General features: G+C 34.0%; 1 protein-coding gene across 1 annotated transcript; it reads right to left on the bottom strand.

Annotated features, from left to right (window-relative positions):
- Positions 1–386: 386 nt before the first annotated feature.
- LOC134259274 (scavenger receptor class F member 1-like) lies at positions 387–13,424 on the bottom strand. The gene is made up of 6 exons (XM_062741880.1): positions 12,851–13,424; positions 3,026–3,160; positions 2,770–2,904; positions 1,814–1,951; positions 1,302–1,412; positions 387–780 (listed from the first exon to the last, which is right to left on the bottom strand). Exons 1-6 carry the CDS (start codon positions 12,912–12,914, stop codon positions 584–586), a joined length of 780 nt encoding a protein of 259 aa, XP_062597864.1. The 5' UTR covers positions 12,915–13,424; the 3' UTR covers positions 387–583.
- Between the last annotated feature and the right edge of the window lie 12,476 nt (positions 13,425–25,900).

Below are 25,900 nucleotides of genomic sequence, written 5' to 3'. Positions count from 1 at the left end.
ATGGTCAATGGAAATATTAATGCAGTAAAATACATATCCATTTTAGAAGATCAACTTTGGCCCATCATTGCCCGACATTTCCTCAACAAAACCTATCGTTTTCAAGACGACAACGCCCCCGTCCATAGAGCTCGTATTACTGTAGATTACAAACAACAAAATAATATTCCTACAATTGTATGGCAAGCTCAATCACCGGACATTAATATTATAGAGAATTTATGGCTAAAAATCAAGAGAACTCTGCAAAATCGAGCTCCAAACATAAAAACTCCGGAAAAATTGTTCGATGCTATTTTACACATCTAGACTTCCTTCCACGAGAACTATATCAAATCCTTGGATTAATCTATTCCCCGTCGACTAGCAGTAATCAAGTCTAAGGGCCACCTCACCAAGTATTAAAAAAGGTAAGTCTGTTATTTGTTTCACAATTTATTGTTTATTTTTACGAAGCGCATCGTGTTTACGTCCGCCATTTTGAAAAATCGCGAATACTTTTGTCATAGCGCTGTAATATCTCGTACATACAACTTAGTATCTCGTACATACGACTTAATATCTCGTACGTACGACTTTAATGTTATTCTGTCCTATAATCTGAAGATCCACGGTAGTAAGACAAATCCTGATCATGTTTCTCGTCCCTTTGCCTCCTTTTCCTCTGCTTCCACAAGGCGATACACAGGATACAGTTAAGCAAGAAAGACACCCCCAGGGAGACGGCCAGCCCGATCACAACATCATCCCTATGGTCAAGTTTGGCGTCCTTCTCCTTCACTGTTAATTTTTATAGAAAATAAAAGTTGTTACGAGACAATACTTAGCTATTGATACACAAATAAATAAATAAAATAAATAAAAAAAAAATAGAAAAGTAATCCTATTGAAATGCGCTTATGAATATTATACAATGACATATGCAGTATCTGTCTTCCTTTCTCTGGTGGGAATTAAGAGGTCACAAAAATCTTACTGTGTTTCACCTGAGCAACAATGATAACAGATTTGTCTTATCTTTTTTTTCTCATTTTTCTGAGACGATGATAAAATCTTTCATGAAAATATACCTATTTATGAACATATATACTGAAGAAATAGTAAAATAAATTTTCTTAAGGATAAACATAACCATGTTTTAACAAATAAGGAATTGTATGACTCATATCAACATTAATAGTGCTGTTCTTATTCTCTCCATTTGGGAATGAGAAACCATAGTAATCTTAACAGGTTATAACAATTACAACTAGCACGGAAAATAAATGCTATTTTACTTGTCTTCTTGAAATTTTTCGTACCTGACTTTAATAGCTCAGTAGATCCACAGCATTCTCCGGTAACAGTATTACACTTAGCGTCCGCTCCACAGGACTTCCTACATTTATCTCCGTACTGACCGTAGGGACAAACTTTTGAAAAGAGAGAGATTTACTAATGAAACAAAAGACAAACACAGACAAAATTAAAAAGTAAACTGCGATTACCTTGCTCATATTTTTTTTTCTATATATAACAGTAATATCATTTGAAAGGTACTGGGAAATCACAAATTTTCGTGGGGGTTAATTTCCGTTGTTTCTAAGTATGAGGATACCCACGAATTCTTGTGCACCACAAAATGTAAAATGGTACATACCTAGGTACTCATTAATTCGTTATCCACGAATTCAAATCCCAAAGAACCAAGAGATTTTCCTAAAACCACGAAAATTGACCCCACGAAAATATGTGATCTTACAGTATCTTATTTCATGATTTCTTTTATTTATGTATTTTAAAAGGGATGGCATAAAAGGAAATTAGTACCTACCATTTTTACACGCCTGGCCTGTGTACCCCGGCTCACATCCACTGACACACGTGCCATACACGTGATGACAGGCCAAGGCATCTCTACACATACCACACTGAAACTTACAATCCTCACCATATGTTCCACTTGTACACACTAAATTTGTTTGAAATGAGGTTCATAATGGAAGAAATTTCTTATGACAAGAGGTCTAGGTCTTTCTACACAAATACACATAAATAACCTTGCACTGTTGAAAATTTCAAAACTGAGGGTTTTTTTTAAATCTTAGACATGACAGAATTAATTTAAACAAATAATAATTCTGAGGTTTTTCATATCAATAATTAAGACAATGCTAGATTTATTCCTTACATATGAAATTTGGAAAAATTAAACTTAATTTATCCCTAGGGTTAATAATTTGATTTAAAACTTAACAAAAACCACTTGTTTGCAACTGGTTATAATTATATACGAGTGGCTCAATAAAAGAAAGTTTTTTCCCCTGAAATACATGGAGATAACGAACACTGGCAGTATTTGAGCTCAGAATCTATTAAACAATGCAAATAAGAGCAGAGCAAACACAGACCTCCAAAATATCAGAGTCTGGTTATTGGCAGGGGATGTTCACTCCTTCGTTTCCTTCTAATTCTAATATAGAGTTCGTGTTTTCTTTGCCTTAGCTTTGTATTGTTTTAATTGATTTACAGTGTATTAGCTTGATTACTGTAAGTCATCTCCATATTTTCATTCAACATCCCAGTATTCATTCAGAAAACAAAATCTTACAGAAAAAGCATCTTGAATGCAATAGGCTCACGTGATCCTTAAAAATATGTGAGCTAAAATATTTCAATTAATAATTTTTATGACAATTTTTGTATTGAAGATTTTTTTTTTCGCAGTTATCTGTTATTCATGTAGACTTTAACTTTATTGCAGTGCTCTGTTATTTACATTAACTTTACCTTTATTGCAGTTTTCTGTAGACCAACCAGGTTCACAACCTTTGTCACATTTTCCGGTCACGAGATTGCAGCCATCTTTACAGTGCCCTTCACAGACTAGTTTACAATCTCTGCCATACGTCCCTAGGGCGCAAGCTGAAAGATTTACGCTTGGAAATAATTTTAATTAAAAAAAACTCTCCTTTGCATTACTTTTCAAATTGTAATCTTATCATTTATAGATACTTTGATAGACTATATTAAAAATATTTTTTACACTGGTCGCAGTAGTTTCCTGTCCACCCATCAGAACAATTATTGCATATACCCTGTGTTGCGTCACAGACGTTTCCAAGGCAGTTTGTTGAACACTGCAATTTACAGTGTTCTCCGTACCATCCTGGACTGCAAGCTGTCAACGGAAAAAGATGTCTTTTAAGTGTAAAACTAGATTTTCTTGAGAATATATTGTTCAAAACAAACGACAACATAGGTTTAAAGGTTCAGCAGGTTATTTTATCAAATAAATAAATACATTGTATTTAATATAGCATCTATTTCGCCCATATGCAAATAAGATGCTTTTATCTTGGCAGCGCAATATTTTTTTGGCGCAGTGATCTCTATTTGTTTCGGCACGAGTTATCTAACTTTCAACTATATAAAGAAAGGTGCTCATGCTGCAAACTCTCTCTTTGCCGGTTACACGCTAGTTGCAAGGTTGGTGTTAATCAAATTTGAGAAAACAATGGCTAAATGTAGAATTTTAGAAATCCCTCCCTACCCTTATCCCCCAAATGTACATTAATGAATAGATACTGCTGGTTTCTGTTTTTTTTTCTTTTCAGTGGAAAATTTTACAGAGCAAATGGTCTTCTTTACCTTCATATTCGGAACGACTCTCACTTCTGAAGATGGACTGCGAACCGAGTTTTCGAAGCAACTTATAACCTGTACCTACATATTCGGCACGGCTGTCACTTCTAAAGATGGACTACGAACTTAGCGGCATATATCATTTGAACTATGATGTAACATGGGTTCATTATTGCACATCTGCACCACTCAGGGTCAAAGTTGAATACCATGTAAATATTGTGACACTGTACACAAAACTATTTTATTTTTATTTTCTTCCTTGCCTTCTGCACCTCCCAGAGTCCTGGATGTGTCAATATTATTGTTGCACTGCAACTTTTTATTAATTGACCTTGACCTCTGCATCTCCAGGGGCCAAGGTCACCTGATATGTTGATGTTGTACTGAAATGTTGTTGACCTTGGCCTCTGCATCTCCCAGGGTCAAAGTCACCTGATATGTTGATGTTGTACTGAAATGTTGTTGTTGAACTGAAATGTTATTGTTGATGCTGGGCCTACCCGTTGCTTGGAGGCCCGAAATAATATGTTGTTATATTATTCAGCCGTGCCCAAAAGCGCCAAATAAATATAAAACCATTAAAAATTTTCTTTGATTTATTGCGTCTATCCAAAATAAAACAATCTATTGAACTCATGCATATCGTGGCCCTGTACCCTGTAAAATTAATGTACAGATGTATATATTAATCAAGCATTCATATTATTATACAAAACACTAATCATAAAATAGTCTCTCACTGATGTAAAATACGAATCTTGACGCATTGCAACATAACAAATTAATCGTTTCAAATTCTTGAGTTGAAAAGTTCATACGTAAATCACCTGCATCATTTATAGAAGACACCAAAGAATTGGTCACATTATTTCCGTATTTCGATGCTATACCGACTATAATTGGCAAGAAAAAATAAGCTTTTTTGTTAAAGAGATTGATCAAAATTTTCCATTATGCTCATTTAACTAATCATTTAACTTCCGTAACACATAGATCATAACCCATCTAAAATGCAGTTATTGTCAAACAAATTGATCAAAGGAATAATTATTGTCTAATTTGAGATAATCAGTTTTATTACATTTTTACCCGTGAAATACTGTAATTTATTCATTGAATAAACATGATATCCTGTCACAATGTGAAAGGATATTAAAATGATATCCTGTCACAGTGTGACGAATATCAGAAGTGCGGGAAAACTCTCGATTTCCCTTTCAATAACGAATATTACTATAAAAAAATCTCCCTTGACCTAATATAAGATAGATGGAAATAAATAAAACATTCTGACAGCGAATAAAACTGTTAAAATTACCAAACATATGTTGCTAAATCAATGATTACAGTGTTTTCACTTCACATAGCTATGACGTCTCAACCGCTCAACTATGACGTCACGAGCCTGTGACTGTATTACAAAAAGACAGAGGCAAAGGAAAAATCAGAGGATTTTATTTAAAAATGTAATAAACAGAAAATTCAATGTTTTGTAGTTGAATATGAAATTTATTTCACTCGTGAGACAGGATTTTTTGATATTTTCACTCGTGCTTCGCACTCGTGAAAATATCAAAAATTCTGTCACACTCGTGAAATAAATTTCATATTCAACTACAAAACATTGAATATCCTCTATTTATCCAATGCTTATCTCTTTATCCCAGGGATATGACTCATTTGATATTTTTTGGAGTCCTATATAAAACAGTGAATAGGGGTGCATAAAACATGGGATAAAAAGAATCCCCCATGGTTTGTGGTTTGATATGATTGGGAGTTGAACTATGTTCAATCTCCCATGGTCATCACGCATTGAACATGCGCAGTAATTTTTGTTGATTATATAGAGCCGAGAGCAAGGCTACTGTATCGATCGATTTACTCCAATGATATTCAACAGAAAACTTGCATAAACATCCGCCTTAATAGTTCATGTCATTCTTTCCTGAATTTATCTATTTTCATAACATGAAATGTTAGTAAATGTAATGATAAAGTAATCTTATTTTGAATATTGGATATCGTTCAAAGTAAAACTAAATTATAAAGAACCTCAAAAGTTTTTCGTAATGGAACTCATTCTTAGTTTAGCGTCATACACTGAAAGAGATACGAAAGACAACTCTTCATTCTGACGGCAAGCGGTAAATAATGGTAGTGTCCATTTTTGGCGATGGAAAACCCAAAATATGTGTCGGATGAAAAAGTAATAGAAGGTGCACAACGTCAATATATAATAAAGATTCTATGAAAATTTCGTTCAGTTTAAGAGGAGTTGCGGGTTAGAGATGGGTATACCTAAAGCGAAACAAACAGATGGACGGAAATCCCGATTAATAAATACCCTCCCGCTTTTTACGCAGGGGGTATAAAAAAGGACTAATGTAGGCAGGCAAGCATTATAACCCATGCATTTTTTTGCTATTCTATGTCTCTGAATGTCTTTCTCAAGATTGTTGCAACTCAAAAAATCTGAAACAGTTGTCTGTTTTTGAAATAATAATAATGTTCACTCATTTAACCTCCCGATCAAAGATTTCATTTTACATGTACACCATGTTCAACTCCCATAAGTGCTTTCAGTTCTTTGATTTTTATCCAACTCATTGTGTGTTTTCATACCCTTACCGGGGATATAAAACACACAACTCTTTGGATAAAAATCATACCAAAATACAAATCCTGTGAGATTCTATGCATAAGTTATATTGTCGATACAATCACCTTGTCATCAAATGCATTTTTATCTGAGTAAAATACTGATGACGTGTTTATTAGGTATTGTTAGGCCCTTATTTACGCACTGAATTTTTGGTGGATTTGTTGTGCTATTTCCTTAACATGACACAGTGCATACGACGGGTGTGACCAGTCGGCAAGGTATGCCTACTCCACATTGGCCTTTGTCTCAACTTTCATGTTTTAGACCTCTGTGTTTTCTCTCGATTGTAATCTATTAAATTGATTTTTAAAGCTTGAATACTGTAAAAAAAAAAAACTTATTTTATTTCATATTCATGAGCATTATTTTCTTTAGTACCTGAGCGTGATAAACGACTTACAAATATGTTAATTTAACAAGGATTTTACCATTGTCGTTTAACGTTTGAGTTCAGAAAAAAGTTAGTAAGTTCATAGTAGTTTTTTGTAATTCACCAGTACTTTTTATATGGTTGTAATTTATCAAACGTATTTCAAACCAATTTGTACATGTGATAGCCCGTTGTATTTATAATATGGTTTGTATATCTGATCAATACAAAGGAACCGGTCATCAGGGGAAGCTCAATCCTCCGTATCACCTGATCCCAGCGCTAAAATTTTATGGGCATAATTCCTTAATTTTCTTTCAACAGATTTTTATGTTATAATTTAAGAAAACAGACTAAGAAACGGCTACTGAAAATCAACCATTATCTAAATGAGCGAGTGAAAAGAATCATATTAGAGCATTATTCAAGGTATTATCCACCGCAACCCGTTGTTCTACCTTTTCTTCAGTATCTTTCAGTAAAAAGTTAGAAGATCCATGTCATCTGAATAATGATTCTATCTTGTTCAAATGTATTTATGTGACTACATTACTATTAGGTTTTATTGTGAAAAAAATGCAAAGAAGTCAAACTGAATCAACGAAATAGTTTTTTTTTTATTATTATTATTATCAATTGTTTATCGGGATAAGGCAATCTCCAAAATGTTCTTTTAATATATTTGTTCCCAAGCAATCCTTAAATGAATTTAATGTCGATTTTTCTCATAGCTTCTCTCTTTCGTTGTTTTGGTGCTGTTATGCATTTTTTTCCGACTGTCTCAATGTGGTGGAAAATGATCGAACTAATATAAATAAAAGTTTGTTGGTATTTCAAATTGCAATAGAGGTATTGCATCTAAATGACCTGCTATATTTGTGTTAGAAATATGATTAAAATATAAATACATTTAAATCTTAGATTTTTTATCTGTATAGTTTTATATGCCCTGTTCATTTCTTTAATGTTTTTTTACTTACATAATTATTATACAAGAACTTCGTCGAGCTATTATGTTTAATGTGAACGTCGCTACTTTCGAAGTCTTATTTTATTTTTATTTTTCATTTATTTATTGTTTGTTTGTTTTTGTTTTTTTTTTTTTAATTATTAGGTCTTAACGGCCCTGAAACGGAATAGCTGTTTTCTAGCTTTCCTAAGCTCATTTTCAACAAAAAGGTATATATTGATTAACTAAGGTAAAATAAGTAATGTGCTGGGTTTTTTTTAATATATCTACGAGGGTTGTTCGAAAGGTTCGTGGACAACTGTCATATCTTTTTTATTTGACGTCATATGTTATCCAAATTTAGTAGAAATATTTTTTACAATAAATCCAAATGATTTGTATAATTTGTTCTCAAATTTTTACGATTCAATAAAAACTTATCCAGATTTTTAAAATGCAGAAATCGGATCGCGTAGGAGCAAAAACGACAAACAACCTAAATATTCAAATTAAGAATTGTTTCATAGATTCGTATACCAAAGTATGTCTTTATATTTTGCTTTGTTGAAAACAAATCAACTTTAGAAGATAGGTAGTCCTTATTGAAAACGAAAAAAATGATGACGTTTTAGAACGTCGCGGAGCAGCAGTTAATGATGCAATGTCGGGTTTTACTCAGCGAAAACCCAAATAAACTCTAAAAATTTTATAGGAATGATGAAAATATGTCACAAGCTAGTTGTGCATGTTTGTACAATTTTTAAATAGTACAGGCACTTTTTTAATGACAGAGACTCTGTATCGGATGGTGACAATCTGTGAAGCTACGGTTTAGCTGTAAACATCTAAATAAAAACTTTAAAAAGTTGGAAGGTCAAGGAAGACATGGGCGCTTTAGAAGTGCGTATCCTCTGAAAGCAGAGTTAGGTACTAAAAATTTAAACGTTTAACAAAGGAAATTATACAATGATACAATATATATATCAAGTATTAGACGGAGGTTTTAATGAGTAAGCATTGGCTTATACCGTGTGAAATGTGAAATTATAGGGATAGTGTTTTTAGAAATTTTTGACGGTATGTTTTGACGTTAAATTGCCGTTAAGTGTGCTCCGCGGGTACAAAACATGTTGATTCTAAAAATTAGTCGGTGCATATTTACATTTTGCATTAGCTATTGGGTACTACGGGTTACTCCTATAAGAGCCTTGGTTAATGTCCTTACGCTCCTTATATACCTCGGCGCCAAGTCAAAAGTATCTCTTCGTGAACCTCTAGCATGCTGGAGTAAAATACAGGTTAGCTAGGGGATACATTTTCACACTCTCTATCATATATCCTTTTTTTACAGCCATAAAAAGAATTTTGAAGTCTATATTTCTTATAACCTATTCCATGGCATATTTTTGCAGGGGTAAGGAGGGGGGTCCCTCCCAAAAATTCCTAAAGTAGGAAGCTTAAGATTAGTATAAACGGCCTAGATAGCATGCATGTTTACCCTAAAATACGCTAGGACTAGGAGATCCTCAAAATGCTCATAAATCCTTTTGCGTGAGTTATGACATATTATCTCACATTCCTTTTGTTGGAACAGTATTCTGAATATTCTTATGAGGAGTTTCATAGCATATCTTATTCAATCCAAATTCTTACACATGCTTTTACAACAATTTAAGTGCTTATATATAATATAATTATATATAATTAACATTCTGAGGATCCCTTTGTATATTTTAGGCTAAATAAGACTGTGTTTATATGAATGTTAGAGACATCAGATCACATTAAATATTACACAGTAATTAGAATTATATAACAATTGTAAAATGCAAAAATAACTGCATAGGAAATGAAATAAAAAAAGACCAAATTTCCAGATATCCAACTATATGCCCATGCAATACGCTTATATTCATTGAATAATCCAGTGAAACAACTTTTTTGACAAACGGGACAGACTTGTAAAATATAGCAAATTTAGTAAACAATTTTCTTATCAGAGGATAAATACCACATTTACATTCACTTAAACAGAACTTTTCATAACCAATTACTCTTCTTAATAACTGATGTTATCATTAGTATGTCAGAATATCCAGGGTGTTTAAATCATGTGCATTTATATATTATGTACTCAATATATGTATTTTACATGTAGATTTTTGAAATTACTGACTATATATAATTATATTTCCATGTATATACATGAAGGATAAAAAAGGGGGCAGACATATTTATAAATTTAAAGAGATTCTCAGACTGAGTTTTCCCATTTTTACTGGGCCACTATTGCACTAGAATTTAAGAATATGAATGACAAATAACACAAGAGATTATGCATGTTTCATAAAAAAGATCTAAGAGATAAAATTCATTGGCTATTATGATCTGAGTGATTATCTCCATATCCTTCATTTGGTCTCTGTGATAAAAGATTCATAGAAATATTAGAAATAACAACTAAGAATATTATTTTAGTTGTTGTAAAAGCATGTATCAGAATTTGGATTTAATAAGATATGCTATGAAACTCCTAATAAGAATATTCAGAATACTGATCCAACAAAAGGAATGTGAGATAATATGTCATAACTCACGCAAAAGGATTTATGAGCATTTTGAGGATCTCTTAGTCCTACTGTATTTTAGGGTAAACATGCATGGCAGTGTTTATATGAATGCCATATACATAAGGTATATAATACAGTCATCATGGATAGATACAAAGATGACCTTCATAGAAAATGTATAAACAAAAATATACTTCCAAATAACCATGTTTATACTCAGTATAGTGCTTATATTCATTAAATAATCCAGTGAAATAACATCTAACCTGATCCAGGATTCAGCTCTTCAGAACTTTCTTGGAAGTAAATGGTTGAAAATCAGTTTAAGTAATGATATCCATAGGACCATACATTTATTTACAAGTCTCCGGGGCTGTGAAAGTCTGTGTTATTGTGTCAAAATAAGCAGCCACCGAGGCTGTGAAGGACTAACATAACGACATAATCAAGATTTGAATCACTGCCGAGTTTATGACGTCACAATGCATAGGCGATTCGCTGTGTGTACAGTAGCGAGTGACTTGGGCTACTTAAAAGGTAAAGTAGCCCGAATGGATTACAGAGTAAAGAAGCTACAAGGGACCCCAGATCAAGAAGGAGAGCCCTCAGAGGTTCCTAAGAAAACCAGAGAGACCAGTCCCTGTTACATCTGTAAAAAAACGGACACTTGGCGCCTGAATGTCCCAAGAGAGATCTATGCTACAAATGTGGTCGATTCGGACATTGGGCTAACGAGTGTGACCAAAAGGATACCCAGCCGCCTCAGGAGAAAAAATCAAACAGACCTGCGGACCAGCCTAAGAAAAGAAAACAGGCGAGAGACACCAAGAAGACCTTGAAAGTCCAGAAGAAGCATTGACTTTGTATCTTTTTCTTGAATAAACTTTGATTCAAAATTTTAACTTGTGTTTTTCTTGATATCCATCTTATCTCAATGACCCATCAGAATCAATCAACCTAACCCTATGAGAATGGTCCATCCTCTCTGACCCATGGTGCAGCCAAGCGGATCCACGCTAATGCACCCTAGTGGACCCATTAGTGCAGCCTTGCGGATCCATCGTGCAGCCTAGCGGATCCATCGTGCAGCCTATCTAGGCCGTTTATACTACTCTAAAGGTGTAGTAAGATCATGCCTTTTTGATAGCGCATCAGCTGGGAAGGGATTTAGAATAAAGGTTTTAGTCATATGTCCCTTACATGTCTGTTGCAGTCCATTTACATTTGCAAATGCTTAGGGGTAAATACAAATTCCTTTTGTGTTTCTTGGCTTGAAAATTTATTTAGTTATACAACATTTAATTAATTTTACATCGTCCTCGGAAGAGCTTGGTTTCAAAAATAAGTGGTACTTGTTTAATCTCATTCCTTCAGAACTGGCAAGATACACTACAAAATATCAGAAAACATGTTCTGCAGTTTACAAATTGGGAATGTGAACACTTAAAATTATTGTCAACAATACAGAAACAACATAATCATTCTGAAAGGGGGGGGAGGAGTAAAGGTGCTCATTCATCTTGTTTGTAATCTTTGCAGGAAATTATTTTACAAATGTTTCTTTCAAATCTCCTAAAAATGAATAAGAAATAAGATTCAAAGGAATTAAGAAATTTATTTAAAAAAAGGGGGAGGGGGTTAAATCTAGATTAGACATATTTTCAACATTATTTTCTTACATTAGTCCAGTTAGTTCTATCTTTCTGACTCGGTGATATAGCTGGATATTATTAATAGAAATAAAGACCCAAAGCAATATAACTTCGAAAGATATCAAATCAGGGAGGGGGGGGGCGTTAGGCACGATTAATTTGAAGGGAAACTGGAATTATTTTAATGCAGCATAAATCTACAGTGGGTTTGAAATGAGAGAGAGTGATGTTCACGATGGATGGGTTGCTGAGGGTTTTGAGTAGGCTAGGAGTCCATGGTGTGTGGTTAAATTGAAGTTACCTAACCCCACCAGGTGGCCTTTGGCGGTTTTGTGGTTGATGTTGATATATGTGATGTTGACTTTGAAAATCATATCTTATATAATGTAAATCTAAAGCAAAATAATATAATTAAAAGACAATTTGTGTTGAAATGTGTCCGTAGCACGAATGAGGTCAACCCGACATGCTACTTTTCCCGTCAAGGAGGGCACAACTTTTGTTGATGTTTGGGGTATGCCAGTTTGCCGGCTGTCCCACTGTTGTGTAGACCACTGTGGACAATACCTAAACTTAAATACTTAGCATTTGTTCATTATATATAGGTCTTTGATAACATGTATAAATATGCATGTACAATTGTACAATTGTTAAAAAAAACGTGTTCTGTGTGGCTTCTTACATAGGCGTCGGAACCAGGGGGATGGGGGGGGGGGGGGAGGGGCTAAGCCTCCCCATCCCACTTTTTTGCACAAATAGTATATAGACATTGAAAATAAGGGCCAATCTTTTTTTCCATTGTTTAGCCCCCTTTCAATTAAAGCCCCTCCCCCCACACTTTCAAATTGCTTCCGACATCTATGGCTTATAAGCTCTTTGCAGCGGGAAGGTAATATCTATATATATAGCCAGATATGACTAGCATTTCATGCTAAAGCACAAAATATATGACAGCAACATTTAGAAAACAAACAAAAATAAATTTACAATATACGAAAACAGTCTTATCATACTTACCCAAAACGTATGTCATATACACCATCAAATAAATCACAACATATATGAACAATTGAATTTCCATGGCTTCACGGTTTACATATTGAAAAAAGTGGCTTCTTCAATCCGGCATAATATTACTAATGCACATTAAATAATTGCAAACACTACAGTTTTACGAGAACTAGATAAAAGCTAAAAATAACGCATGTTGTAAACAAGAAACCTCGTTTTAAAAACAAAATATTCATTACATCCTTTTTTCATTGCTCGTAGAGAGTAGATCAATTGGACCAGCAGTGACCTGAGTATTTTTGGTACTGTGTAGTAAAGTTGAAAAGGCCTAGCTTGACCTACTTGAAAATCCGGTGGTAGGGGAGATCCGTTCAATTCCGGACACTTTTGTCCTGTTTAAATATGTAACACCCAGAAAACGAAAATAAACACTCAACACACTCTGATTTCAAGTGGTAAAGTATGGAAACACTTTTTGGCAACAAAATGCAATGAATATTATCATGAAACACAGTGAAATATCTTTTATTGATAACAAAATGAATTCAGGTGGTGAAATAGTGCAAGTCCGGACAACATTGGGTAATTCCAAACAGAGGCGGGGTTAATCCGGACAGGAGAGCAATACATGTATGTTCTTTGAACAATTTTTTGTGAGAAAATACATTCCATTGACATGCAACGTTGTTAGACAAAGCTTGCTTAAGTTATACATTACTTAGCATGTATATTGCACATTTTCACGAGAGAGAGAGAGAGAGAGAGAGAGGTAAGGGATTCAAAGCATAGAAATGATATTACAGAGCCCCCCCCCCCCTTCCCAATTTGATTTTTGTAAAGAAAATTGTTTGATCGTCAGAAAGAGTAATTCATTAAATAAAAACAATAATTCAGCCACTGGATTATTTTTTCTTGGGTATTATATGGGCCGACCCGTCCATGCCTAGGTGTCAACCGTCACGGGTCGATTTCTCATTGGTCCGAAATGTCTGTCTATCCATAAAACCAGCGTCCGGAATTCCCCATCTAGAAAAAAATCAGTGGGGGAAATTGGAACACATTGTTTCATAAAAATTAATGAAAAATTATCATTATTTTGTATTATTTATCCTATTTTTTTCTTTTTAAACGTATGTTCTCTACAGAAGAAATTTTGAAATAATAAATGGAAATAAATATTTATCTTAGATGTTGTTTTAATTCTATGTAATGTTACCCATAATTTGTTCAAATTTTGCCGCCGAATGGATTTCCGGAACGTAAAAGTCCAAAGTCTAACTTTTGACGTAATTATAGCATTCAGAATACCCTAGAATCATTATATTGTTTTTAAAAAAAAGATAACAATGACACCCACTTTCCAAATGTACCTCTTTTATCCATAATCAACCATACAGAAATTACCGAAAAATAATACAAAAGAGAAAGACTGTATTATTTGTCCATAATTACCCCGTGTCTAGAATCGGACGGATCTCCCCTAGTGCAATTAAGCAAATTTGGTGTAGGGCGGCGCTGACTGCTGCAGCCAAGTTAAAAATAAACTCCGGCATGCTGATAACAGAAGACAGCACATGTGTAACTTGGCTAAACAAATCGCCCACTGTGATAATCTTTCCAGAGTATAAATACAAAGCAGGATTTACAAGACACACTGCTGATTTATTGATTAACTAGTACATTATTGAGTATATACAATTCTGATTAAAATAATAATATATTAATTATTTCAATTTCATTTATATTATCAATATTTCCTATGTACAAAATAATCTGGACTCAATATTATAACAGTTTATTTCAGTAAAAGCTTTCGACAGATTTACATCAGCTATTATCCCTATATTTAAATGTTTTTTGTACACTTTCTTCCCTTTTTGGCTTCGTGGGGCATTCGGATACACAGAGGTGTGCTCCCTGTCAACGTTCTCATTCCAGTGGCACACAGCTAAGTTTGATCTAAGTTTATACTGGTTTTCTCCAAACACTATTTAAACACTATTCTTTTGTCCTGAAATATGTTCGTGAAATTATTAAAACTTACTACATGGAAAGTATCTTTACCCAAAATATAATCCTCGGGATATTTATAGATAACTGATCATTTAAGTGCATTTTCTAAACGTTTTTGGCGATTTTACTTTACGACTCGGGAAGGCTCCTAGTTTTCATCTTTTCTGCATCTTGACTCTGGATGACACTTTTCATGCAAGTTTTCATAGTGCGGAATGATATTCTCTATAAATTCTTGTAGTTTTTAGCTCACCGGAGCCGAAGGCCCGTCGTCTGTCGTCGACGATTTGGCGATTTTACTTTACGACTCGGGAAGGTTCCTAGTTTTCATCTTTTCTGCATCTTGACTCTGGATGACACTTTTCATGCAAGTTATCATAGTGCGGAATGATATTCTCTATAAATTCTTGTAGTTTTTAGCTCACCAGAGCCCAATGCCCGTCGTCTGTCGTCGTTGTCGTTGTAAACTTTTCACATTTTCATCTTCTACTCAAAAACCACTGTGCAAATTTCAACCAAACTTGCCACAAAGTATCCTTGGGTAAAAGGGATTCAAGTTTGTTTAAACGAATTCAGAGCCATGCCCTTTTCCAAGGGGAGATAATTTTGAATTTGTGAAAAATTAATGCCATTTTTAAAAAAATCTCCTTCTGAAGAACGACTGGACCAGGAAAGATGAAACTCATGCATAATCATTCCCATGTAATGTAGATTCAAGTTTGTTCATAATATGACCCCCTGGGGTAGGGTTGGGCCAAAATGGCCGATCGAAGTTTTACATAGGAAATATTGGAAAAATCTTTAAAAATCTTCTTGTCAGGAATCACTGGGCCAGGAAAAATGAAACTCATATGGATTCATCCTCAGATAGTGTAGATTCAAATTTGTTCAAATCATGACCCCCTCGGGTAGAGTGGGGCCAAAATTGCCGATCAAATTTTTGCATAGGAGTATATAGGAAATTCTTTAAAAATCTTCTTCTCAAAAACCTTTGAGATAGGAAAGATGAAACTCATGTTAAATTATCCTCAGATAGTGCAGATTTAAATTTGTTCAAATCATGACCCCCTGGGGTAGGGTGGGGCCAAAATGGCTGATCAAAGTTTTACATAGGAATATATAGGACAAAATCTTTAAAAATCTTCTTCTCAAGAACCACTGGGCCAGGAAAGATGAAAGTCATATGGATTCATCCTAAGATAGTGTAGATTCAAGTTTGTTCAAATCATGATCCCCGGGATAGGATGGGGCCAAAATGGCCGACCCAAGTTTTACATAGGAATATATAGGAAAAATCTTTAAAAATCTTCTTCTCAAGAACCATTGAGACAGGAAAATTGAAACTCATGTGAAATTATCCTCAGGTAGTGTTGATTCAAGTTTGTTTAAGTCATGACCCCTGGGGATAAGGTGGGGCCAAAATGGCCGACCAAAAATTAATTCTCATAAGAATATAAAGGAGAACCTTTTTTTTCAAGTACTTCAAAGCCATGATTAGTAATGTTTATGTAGAATTATCCTCAGGTTGTGTAGATTCTAATCATGATATGTGCTTTTTCCTAGCTGATGTGCTCAGTTGAGCGCTGTGATCCCTGGGCCTTTTGTTTTGGATTTCCATCACAATGACGAACAGCCCAATGAATATGAGTGGCAATTAGTTCGATCTTGTCAACTAACTGCTCACTCCAGGTAAAACCCTCGGACTTTTTACTGCCACAGGGAATCTTTTTCAGTGATTTTTTAAGTGCTTCACTGAATGCCATAAGTCGTTTTGATTTGTTGTTTCTTGAGAATCTTTGATAAATTTTTAATACTGAGGTTTCTATAGTGAATGTGGATCTTGACGGTGAAATCTTGGGAGGGTAAATTTTCATATATGGTCTCTGTGCCAATTTTTTCATGTAGTTGAGAAACTGGGTCTTGTTGTTTTGTGACATGGACACAATCCAGAACTTTGTGACATTTCTCACCGATGGCCACTACAGATGTGTCTTGCATTTTTACGCCATCGATGCCTAGCATCAGTTAAAATATTAATTCCATCCAAATCTTCGTAACTTCCTATTTCTTCATGAAAAGCATCTTAAATGGATTCTTGATATTCGGCCTCAACAGAATTTTCATATTCTTCAAAAACTTGTTTCTTCCTTGCCCAGTTGATACATCCTAATCCACTTTCATTGGAGAATCTTGTGTAATGAGTTGGTAGCACTACACATGAGACCATGACGTTTTTGGTGGTTGACTAGATATTCATCATTGTGTAGATATGGTGATGATGACCAGGAATAACTATGCATTTTGTCCTTGGGGCATTGGAGGCGCAAAGAGATGACATATCCTTTCATAGTTTTCTTTGAAAATTTCAATTTTCTATCACAGTTTTTGGTATGAGCTTCACAAAGTTCACAAATTTGCAGAAGTGATGATTCTGCACAAACAAACATTTTCTGATTTACGTCCCTCTTCCTGACTTGAAGATATGTTGATGGAAATTGTTTCTGATTTGGCTCCACTCTTTGATCCTCTGGGTGTTTTTTAACCAAAAGTTCCTTAATTATTACAGCATTGTTTACAGGTGCATTGCTCTTAGAAGTGAGAAAAGGTTTCACCTCTTGAAGTTTTCCCTGAATTTTAGTTTTAAATTCTCCATCACCTGGAATTTCTAGTCTAAAATTTGGTGGATGTTTCTTTGAATTTTAGTTTTAAATTCTCCATCACCTGGAATTTCAAGTCTAAAATTTGGTGGAGGTTTCTTTGAGGATTTTTTTGCCATGATGTTGAATACACATGTACAAGATTTTGATCGTTCTGAGAGATATTGTTTTATTATATATTGGTAGGCAGTAATGCTATATATGCGATATGCTGAAAAAATGCGAGCTTTGGAACATTACCAGCTGGGACAAGAATGACACAGACGTGACATAATGCGGACATGTGTAGTGAACACTAAATGGCTGATATATAGCGGCCGTCGATTTACACTAATGTTATGTTTGTAACGTGTACAGCATTTTCAACGAAACCCAATGACAACTTACACTTAAAACAAAAAGTGTACAAAGTGTACAGCGTCATTGCGAAATTCCATATACACTCTACACAAACTTTTGTGTTAAGTATACATGGAACGTTTCATGTACACTGTACATCTAAAGTTGGCATCAGGTAACAAAATAAAGAGAAAAATTCGTGTTCTTTCCCTTTTTTCTTCCCTCACATTGGTACCTGCAAGTGCATTTGTATAATTAAAAGTTTAGATATAGACTTTATCAAGTTAAACTTATTTGTAACAAATGTACGAGTATAGGCAAGACCCATCAGCCAGGTAATTTTAAATTCATAGGACCCGATGCTGTGATTTTTTTTTCTATTTCTCTTTGATTTTGACATCATTTTGAATAAGTTATATATTTCTTATTGAAAGTATTGTTTTTACAGCAATGTAAAATCTGCACTACCTGAGTATGATTCCACATGAGTTTCATCTTTCCTGGTCCAGTGGTTCTGGAGAAGAAGATTTTAAAAGATTTTTCCTATATATTTCGATCTAAAACTTGGGTCGGCCATTTTGGCCCCACCTTGCCCGGGGGGTCATGATTTGAACAAACTTCAATTTACACTACCTGAGGATGATTCCACATGAGATACATCTTTCCTGGCCCAGTGGTTCTGGAAAAGAAGATTTTTAAAGATTTTTCCTATATATTCCTATGTAAAATTTGGGTCGGCCATTTTGGCCCCACCCTTGCCCGGGGGGTCATGATTTAAACAAACTTGAATCTACACTACCTGAGGATGATTCCAAATGAGTTTCATCTTTTCTGGCCCAGTGGTTCTGGAGAAGAAGACTTTTAAAGATTTTTCCTATATATTCCTATGTTAAACTTGGGTCGGCCATTTTGGCCCCACCCTTGCCTTGGGGGTCATGATTTGAACAAACTTAAATCTACACTACCTGAGGATGCTTCCACATGAGTTTTATATTTCCTGGCCCAGCGGTTCTGGAGAAGAAGATTTTTTAAAAATGCCATTAATTTTTAACAAATTCATGATTATCTCCCCTTGGAAAAGGGCGTGGCCCTTCATTTGAACAAAGTTATATCCCCTTCACGCAAGGATACTTTGTGCCAAGTTTAATTGAAATTGGCCCAGTGGTTATTGAGAGGATGAAAATGTGAAAAGCTAACGACGACGACAACGACAACGACAGACGACGGACAAATTTTGATCAGAAAAGTTCAGTTGAGCCTTCGGCTCAGGTGAGCTAAAAACGTTTCATGCATTAAAGGTAAATTTAAATCTGGTAAAAAAAAATCTTGTAAGAAATATTTAGAACTCCTGTATGATGTGATAGTTGTTCTTTAAATCAGTTGAATTTTACAGATAGCAAAGCTGATCTTGCAGTTTTTATACTGGTAAAAAAATCTTGTAAGAAATATTTTGAACTCCTGTATGATGTGATAGTTGTTCTTTAAATCAATTGAATTTTACAGATAGCAAAGCTGACCTTGCAGTTTTTATCCTAAATGCCATTAAAATTGATTAGGAATTAGAGAATAGATTGCATTTTATATATCATGTCTATGATTTAACAAAAAAGTTACATTCGATCTTTAACACAGAAGTTAACATCAAATTTTTTACGTGCATTATACAATGAAACATGTGGAGACAACGAAAAATACATAAGATCAAAAGTCCATAAAACAATACAAAAGATGAGCAATGACAACACGGACCTCAGAAACATCAGAGGTAGGATCTGGTGCCATGGAGGAGTGAGCATCCCCTGCTGACAGGTCACATTCGCCGTGTGTGCCCTAACAAAAAAATACTATAGTTAACTATAGTTAACTATATTTCACTATAGTTAACTATAGTTCACTATAGTTATAACTTTGACACTTTGAAAACTTTGATTTACTATAGTGATAACTTTGACACTTTGAAAAATTTTGACGTAAACTTTGACACTTTGTAAAACTTTGACGTAAACTTTGACACTTTAAAAAACTTTGATGAAAACTTCGACACTTTGAAAAACTTCATTGAAAAAATTGACACTGTGAAACACTATAGGGAAAACTTTGACATTTTGAAACACTATAGGGAAAACTTTGACACTTTGCAAAACTTTGGCAAAAACTTTGAAAAACTTCGGCGAAAACTTTGACACTTTGAAAAACTTTGACCAAAACTTTGACACTTTGAAAAACTTTATCGAAAACTTTGACACTTTGAAAAACTTTATTTAAAACTTTGATACTTCGAAACACTCTAACGGACACTTTGACACTTTAAAAAAGTTTGGTGAAAACTTTGACACTTTAAAATACTTTATCGAAAACTTTGACACTTTGAAAAACTTTATCGAAAACTCTGACTCTTCGAAAAACTTTATGGAAAACTTTGATACTTCGAAAAACTTAATTAAAAAAACTGGGACACTTTGAAAAACTTTATCAAAAACTTTGACACTTTGAAAAATTTTATCTAAAACGTTGACACTTTGGAAAACATTATCGAAAACTTTGACACTTTGTAAAACTTTGGCCAAAACTTGGACACTTTGAAATACTTTGGTCAAAACTTGGACACTTTGAAATTCTTTGGCCAAAACTTGGACACCTTGAAAAACGTTGGCCAAAACTTGGACACTTTGATTTACTATAGTTAACTATAGTAAACTATAGCTAACTATAGTATTTTTTTGTTTCATCAACTTCTCTGTTAACAAACTACCTCGTTTAAGAAGCATACGTAGAGCATGCTCTTGTGTATCGAATCAATTGAGATCGAAAAATAACGCAATAATTTACAATATAAAGGATACTCCTAATGTAAAACAACAAGCCTTGCTCTCGCTGACTGTTTATATAAACATGGGGGGGGGTGTTATTAATCCAAGTCATAGATAAAGGAAAAGGACAAATAAGAAATGAATGTCTGCTGTAGCTGACGACACCTTCTGTGTTACACAAAATTGCCACAGTGACAGGTGTTAGTGGTGTAACACAATATTCCATTGTAAACTCAGGATTGGTTTAGATAAGTGATATGTATCATCTTGTCCTGACGAGCAAGGAAGGATACAAACTACATCATTTAACAGATATAAAACAGTTTGGTCATGAATTGCAAACAGAGAACATTACCGGTGATCTTATTCATATTGATAATGAGAACAAAGTCTACAATAATAAAGAAAAAAGTACCATGGAAACCAAAATGTGTGTACTGCTCCCCTCCAGTGGTGATCTACTTGTCGAGGTGTCCAAAACAACTAAAGGCATGATGACAAGCTATAACAATACAGGGCAACATAAACAGACCAAACAGCATAACAATACAGGACAGGAATTATTTATTAGCCCTATCTTTAACACAGAGAACTGCAATGGAGATATTATTGTGTCTGACTATGACAATGCAGTGGTGGCATGTTACCCTGACCTGGCAAATTCTAAAAAAAAACAGGATAGGTGAAACGATGTATAAGTGGTTTTTTTAGTTTATTTGGCTTGTTTCAGCAGTAATAAAAGTCAAACACAACATATGCATTATTTATAATACATAGATACACTCATTTAGTCTAGGAGATTTACAATTACTAATTTACTATGACATCAAAATATCACTAACTAGAATAAAACATGTGGATAGGCAAGTATCGTTTGATAATTTATCAATAAAATATTCAATAATACCATATCTTTATGTTCGAAACAGCCAAAACACATTTACAACTGTATTTTTTTAAATTTTGTCTAAAACCAGATACAGATTAAACAACTTTAAAACATTATTCTAAACCGTGCAGCTCAACTTATTCCGGAAACGAATGAATTTGTATACATTCCTTAGAAAATCAATTCTTTATGTTTAGCAAAACTTTCTGTGATTATAAAGATAACAATCATATACATATGATCTGTTCACTTTTGTTAAAACTCAATAAAAGACTTTAAACTGAACTCTAACCACGTGAATAAAGCATGCTGCATCAAAAATATAAACAAACCTAATCGCAATATTTTGAGAAACAAATTCTTATATCAAACATTATTTATCAAGAAAACAGTTACAGACATGTAAAAAGTCTAACCACACAATCCGGGTTTACATAAAACAAAGAGTTATCTCCCTTTGGTCATAAAATCGGTCATATTTCTAAAGTAACGTAATATACTCATTAGCTTACTATAACGTCATATTGTATAGACAAGTATAATGTTTGGTTCTAGCCTTAACATACGAGCGAAATGATTTCTTAATGAATTAGGAGTCATAAACACAACGAAAACGATAAAAACACAATAAAAACGAGGGTTGTCCGGTAAAATCGTGGACAAAGCGTTTTCCTCCAAAAGTTTTATTAGAGAATACACAAGTATTTATTCCATATAAAAGTTTTAAATGCACGAGATTGGGATGGAAATTATTCTAATTCGATTATTCTAATTCAAAATTATTCTAATTCGATTCCAATATCAATTTTGAAAAAAATCAAGGCATTTTGGTATTTTTTTGTATTTTCCTGAGCATTCGAAATGGGAAAGCGGCAAACTCAATACACGAAATATGTTGACGATTGATGACGTTACGGATCACCGGAGAGTAGTTCAGTTTCATGTAGACGTTGCACATGTAATGACACCTTAAGAGACTTTAAATGAATACAGAAGAAAGGAAACATATAAAATATCACCAGATCTTTAGTTTACAATTGAAATGGGAGTTTTCCTAGTGAAGTCTTTTTGATCGAGTTCCCTGATAGAACAAAACATATAGACAAACTTTTATCGTAATCACAAAAGACGTTGTTAATGTTGACCGTCGATACAAGATTCTCAATTAGTTGAATTATGGTGTGAATACTGTCCATAATTAACTTTCTAATAAATCCTCAGTAGATCGCATGTGTGCGCCAGATTTGTTCATCAACTGTTTATGGAGACTCAGGTATGTGCAGCTATGGAATTTCTAAATTAGATTTTACTAATCCACAATTAGTTTTAGCAAAAAGGAAACATGGCTCTGTTTTTATCACTTTGACGTTATCATCCGTGCGCCGTAGGGCGATACAATACATTACATAATATCTCATCATCTGTCGTACTTGAACTATTCGAATAAATACGTGACATACGAAGAACATGTGCGTCCTAAGTTTTACATTAGCTACCGTTACAAAATTTAGAAAAAAAGTACAGAATCATGTTTCATAAAATTCTACACATTCTACAAATGCTTTCATCTTGCACAAGGTTTATAATAAATCACTACGTACGAAATGTACCAAACAAGAAAAACTTACTCTATGCGGGACTTAAACATCTGTTCAGGCTTCATGTCCAAAACTATGTTTAACGGGATACAGTGTCGCCCGAGTACAATTACGAGTACGATTATAGCAACAACTGCTTCTGTTGTGCTGGTCTAGATCTGCCTGGCATTCAATTGGACCTTTGGTATCCGAAAGAACGGTGTTTGTCTTTGACCAAGATTGAAGAACAAATCAAGGAGATAAATTCCGGATATTTGAGAGTTTACAAAATGGTTGAGGCAAATGATCTTTATAAGTTGTTTCTATCTACCGCTGCCAGTAAAATCCAAACAGACTATATATCAGACCCTATTACAACTTCAATGAGGAAGAGTATCTTAATCTACTTTAATCCCATAACACGGTTTCACTTAGGGATAACGTTCATGACTGCTACTGTATCCGTGGTGTGAAAAGCACGATCCTTATTGAAACCATACGTGTATTCATACCTTGATGAAACATTATTAATCTTAAACAACCGTTTCGTTTGTCTTTCGCGCCACAAAACTGTAGTAACGTTACGATTTTATACGGATTATAAAACGGATTATAAATTGGGTTGAACCATTGCAATCCATGCCTATTACCATGGCAGCGTGACTTAAACTTAAATTAAATCCTTTTTTTATTTACAAACAAATTCAGAATCTTAAACTATACTTTACGAAAGGTTTAAGTAATTTTAATCAATACGTATTAAGCATCTGGGATTAATTTTCACGCGATTTAAATTGGCTTAAATAAATAGTTTGTATTGTAAATACTGCGCATGAAAAGTTTGACCTTTGAAGAGACTTGTATTAAATCCTTGATATACTTTTACATGTAGAAAAATTATAGAGAGTGAATTGTCTTTCAATATGTGTCCAAAACTTCAAACAGAAGAATCGCAACATTATCTATACTTACACGCAAAAGAAACGCAACAAGCATTAATCTAGAAATGTTTGATTATTTATCTTTTGATTTTCAAAAGCGAATAAAGTAAGGCTTAACTCATTTTTCAGAACATCAGAGATTTGATGAAACGTTAAATGTTTATCTGTTAACTTTACTAAGTGAAATATGACTGTTAAAACACCCTCTTCCAGTCATTCAAGTAAAACGTGCAAGACTGGCCTAAACAACAATTGCAGTTTAATTTCTACGATATAATAGGTTAATTAATATCGAGATCTGAGCAAAGGAATTATTCTTTGGCATTTATAAATGCCCGTTTTTCAGATGATTAGGTCCAGTTTTCTCTAACATAGAGCAGTGTATCCATCCTTGGACTTCCGGTACAAGGACTGTCCTTAATATATATGATACGTAAGACCCTTTTGAGGCGTAATGTAGTGAGATTTTGCATCAACAACTCTCCATCACCGTTACATTGAAGATTTCCAGCTAGAGCAATGGAAATGCGTACTTAACCCATTTTCAAGTAGACTAAGCATCGTTACAGGAAACGAAAGGAGTGTTTATTTTTGGAAATATTGCTGCATAACTTATGATGAACAGTAAAACACTTAAAACTCCATAATATAACCAAATGTTTTGTTAAAATTGCAATTTTTGATTTCTGTTAAGCAGACTCAAACTAGACTTCCGGCTATGGTATGGAAATTGTTCAACCATTAAATTACCGATGTTTACCAAATTGAAGATATTCATAATTTTTAGATACAAAATTCTTAACTTTACATAATTATTTCCTCCTAAAGTAGGATGTTGCGTTTCTTTGGCGTGTCAGTATACGAGTCATTGAGGAATATGTAATATCAATATATAAGGAAACTTGTAAAAAAAAAAATCTTGTCCCCAGCGTGAATGTCTAGATTTTCCTCACACAAGAGGTAAGAGAAGCAACTCCTATCTACTAAAACACAAATATTCCCTAGAAATGTAGTACAGCTGAGAAACAATTATTACCTATTTGATTGTTTGTCAACAGTTGAAGCCCTGGTTTAAACCCACAACTTTCCAATCACGAAGAACGCTGTACAGATTGAGCCTCATGTACCGTGATGGCCAGCAAGTAGAAATGTCACAAATTCCTGGGTTCTTCTCAGAAGTTATAGTTCTTTTCAGACAATCATGATACCTGAAATAAGATGCAGTAATAGCTTGAGCATAATTACAGCTGAAAATAATTTGAAAAAGTATAAGTGCACTGTTTCAAAATGGAGTCCTGTAACATATATGACATTATCCGATCAGGACAGAGGAGCACAGGTCCAACAGGGATGCTCCTCCAAGTCACAATATATCACCTCAAAATATACTATCGTTACAAAAGGCAACATGCCAATTAGACTTTAAAGATTGAGTCCTTTGAATCTTGTTTTCAAATCTGAACAAGCACAGTATTTCAATATTCTAAATTTGAGGTATACGGATTTTTGAAATTGTTAAAGTATAGGTATGTATAACTACTATTCTCATTGAAAATTTACAGCAAAAGTGGGTCTTTATGTACATGTAAGCTGACAATGTAAATAAGCAGTAGTGTTCATTTAGGTGATTTATTTATGTATATGTTAAAATTGTATTTGCATTATCAACAGCTCTTAGGGAAAAAATGTGTAGGTAATAGAGAGTAAAAAGGAAAATAGGAGGAAATTGAAATTTATTACATTACGGAAATTTAAGTTCATGTCTTTCTTTAAAGGTGAAAGTGACTTTTTACGTACTTTTTTTAAATTGCGTGCCCCAAAAACCTTTTT

The sequence above is a fragment of the Saccostrea cucullata genome, unplaced genomic scaffold (genome assembly GCF_032062105.1).
Source record: "Saccostrea cucullata isolate Sc308-1 unplaced genomic scaffold, CSIRO_AGI_Scuc_v1 ctg1608, whole genome shotgun sequence".
Taxonomy (NCBI): Eukaryota; Metazoa; Mollusca; class Bivalvia; order Ostreida; family Ostreidae; genus Saccostrea; species Saccostrea cuccullata.
The sequence above is the reverse complement of the archived record's forward strand: the minus strand, read 5'-3'. Positions and strand labels throughout refer to the sequence as shown.

What these genes read in the sequence shown, in the direction of transcription:
- LOC134259274 (XM_062741880.1), bottom strand. Translation starts at nt 12,914, where the DNA reads ATGGAAATTCAATTGTTCATATATGTTGTGATTTATTTGATGGTGTAT. An exon ending in GTATATGACATACGTTTTGG is followed by an intron (nt 3,161 to 12,850) that starts GTAAGTATGATA and finishes TTCCGTTGACAG; the next exon opens with CTTGCAGTCCAGGATGGTAC. An exon ending in AGGAAACTACTGCGACCAGT is followed by an intron (nt 2,905 to 3,025) that starts GTAAAAAATATT and finishes TAAATCTTTCAG; the next exon opens with CTTGCGCCCTAGGGACGTAT.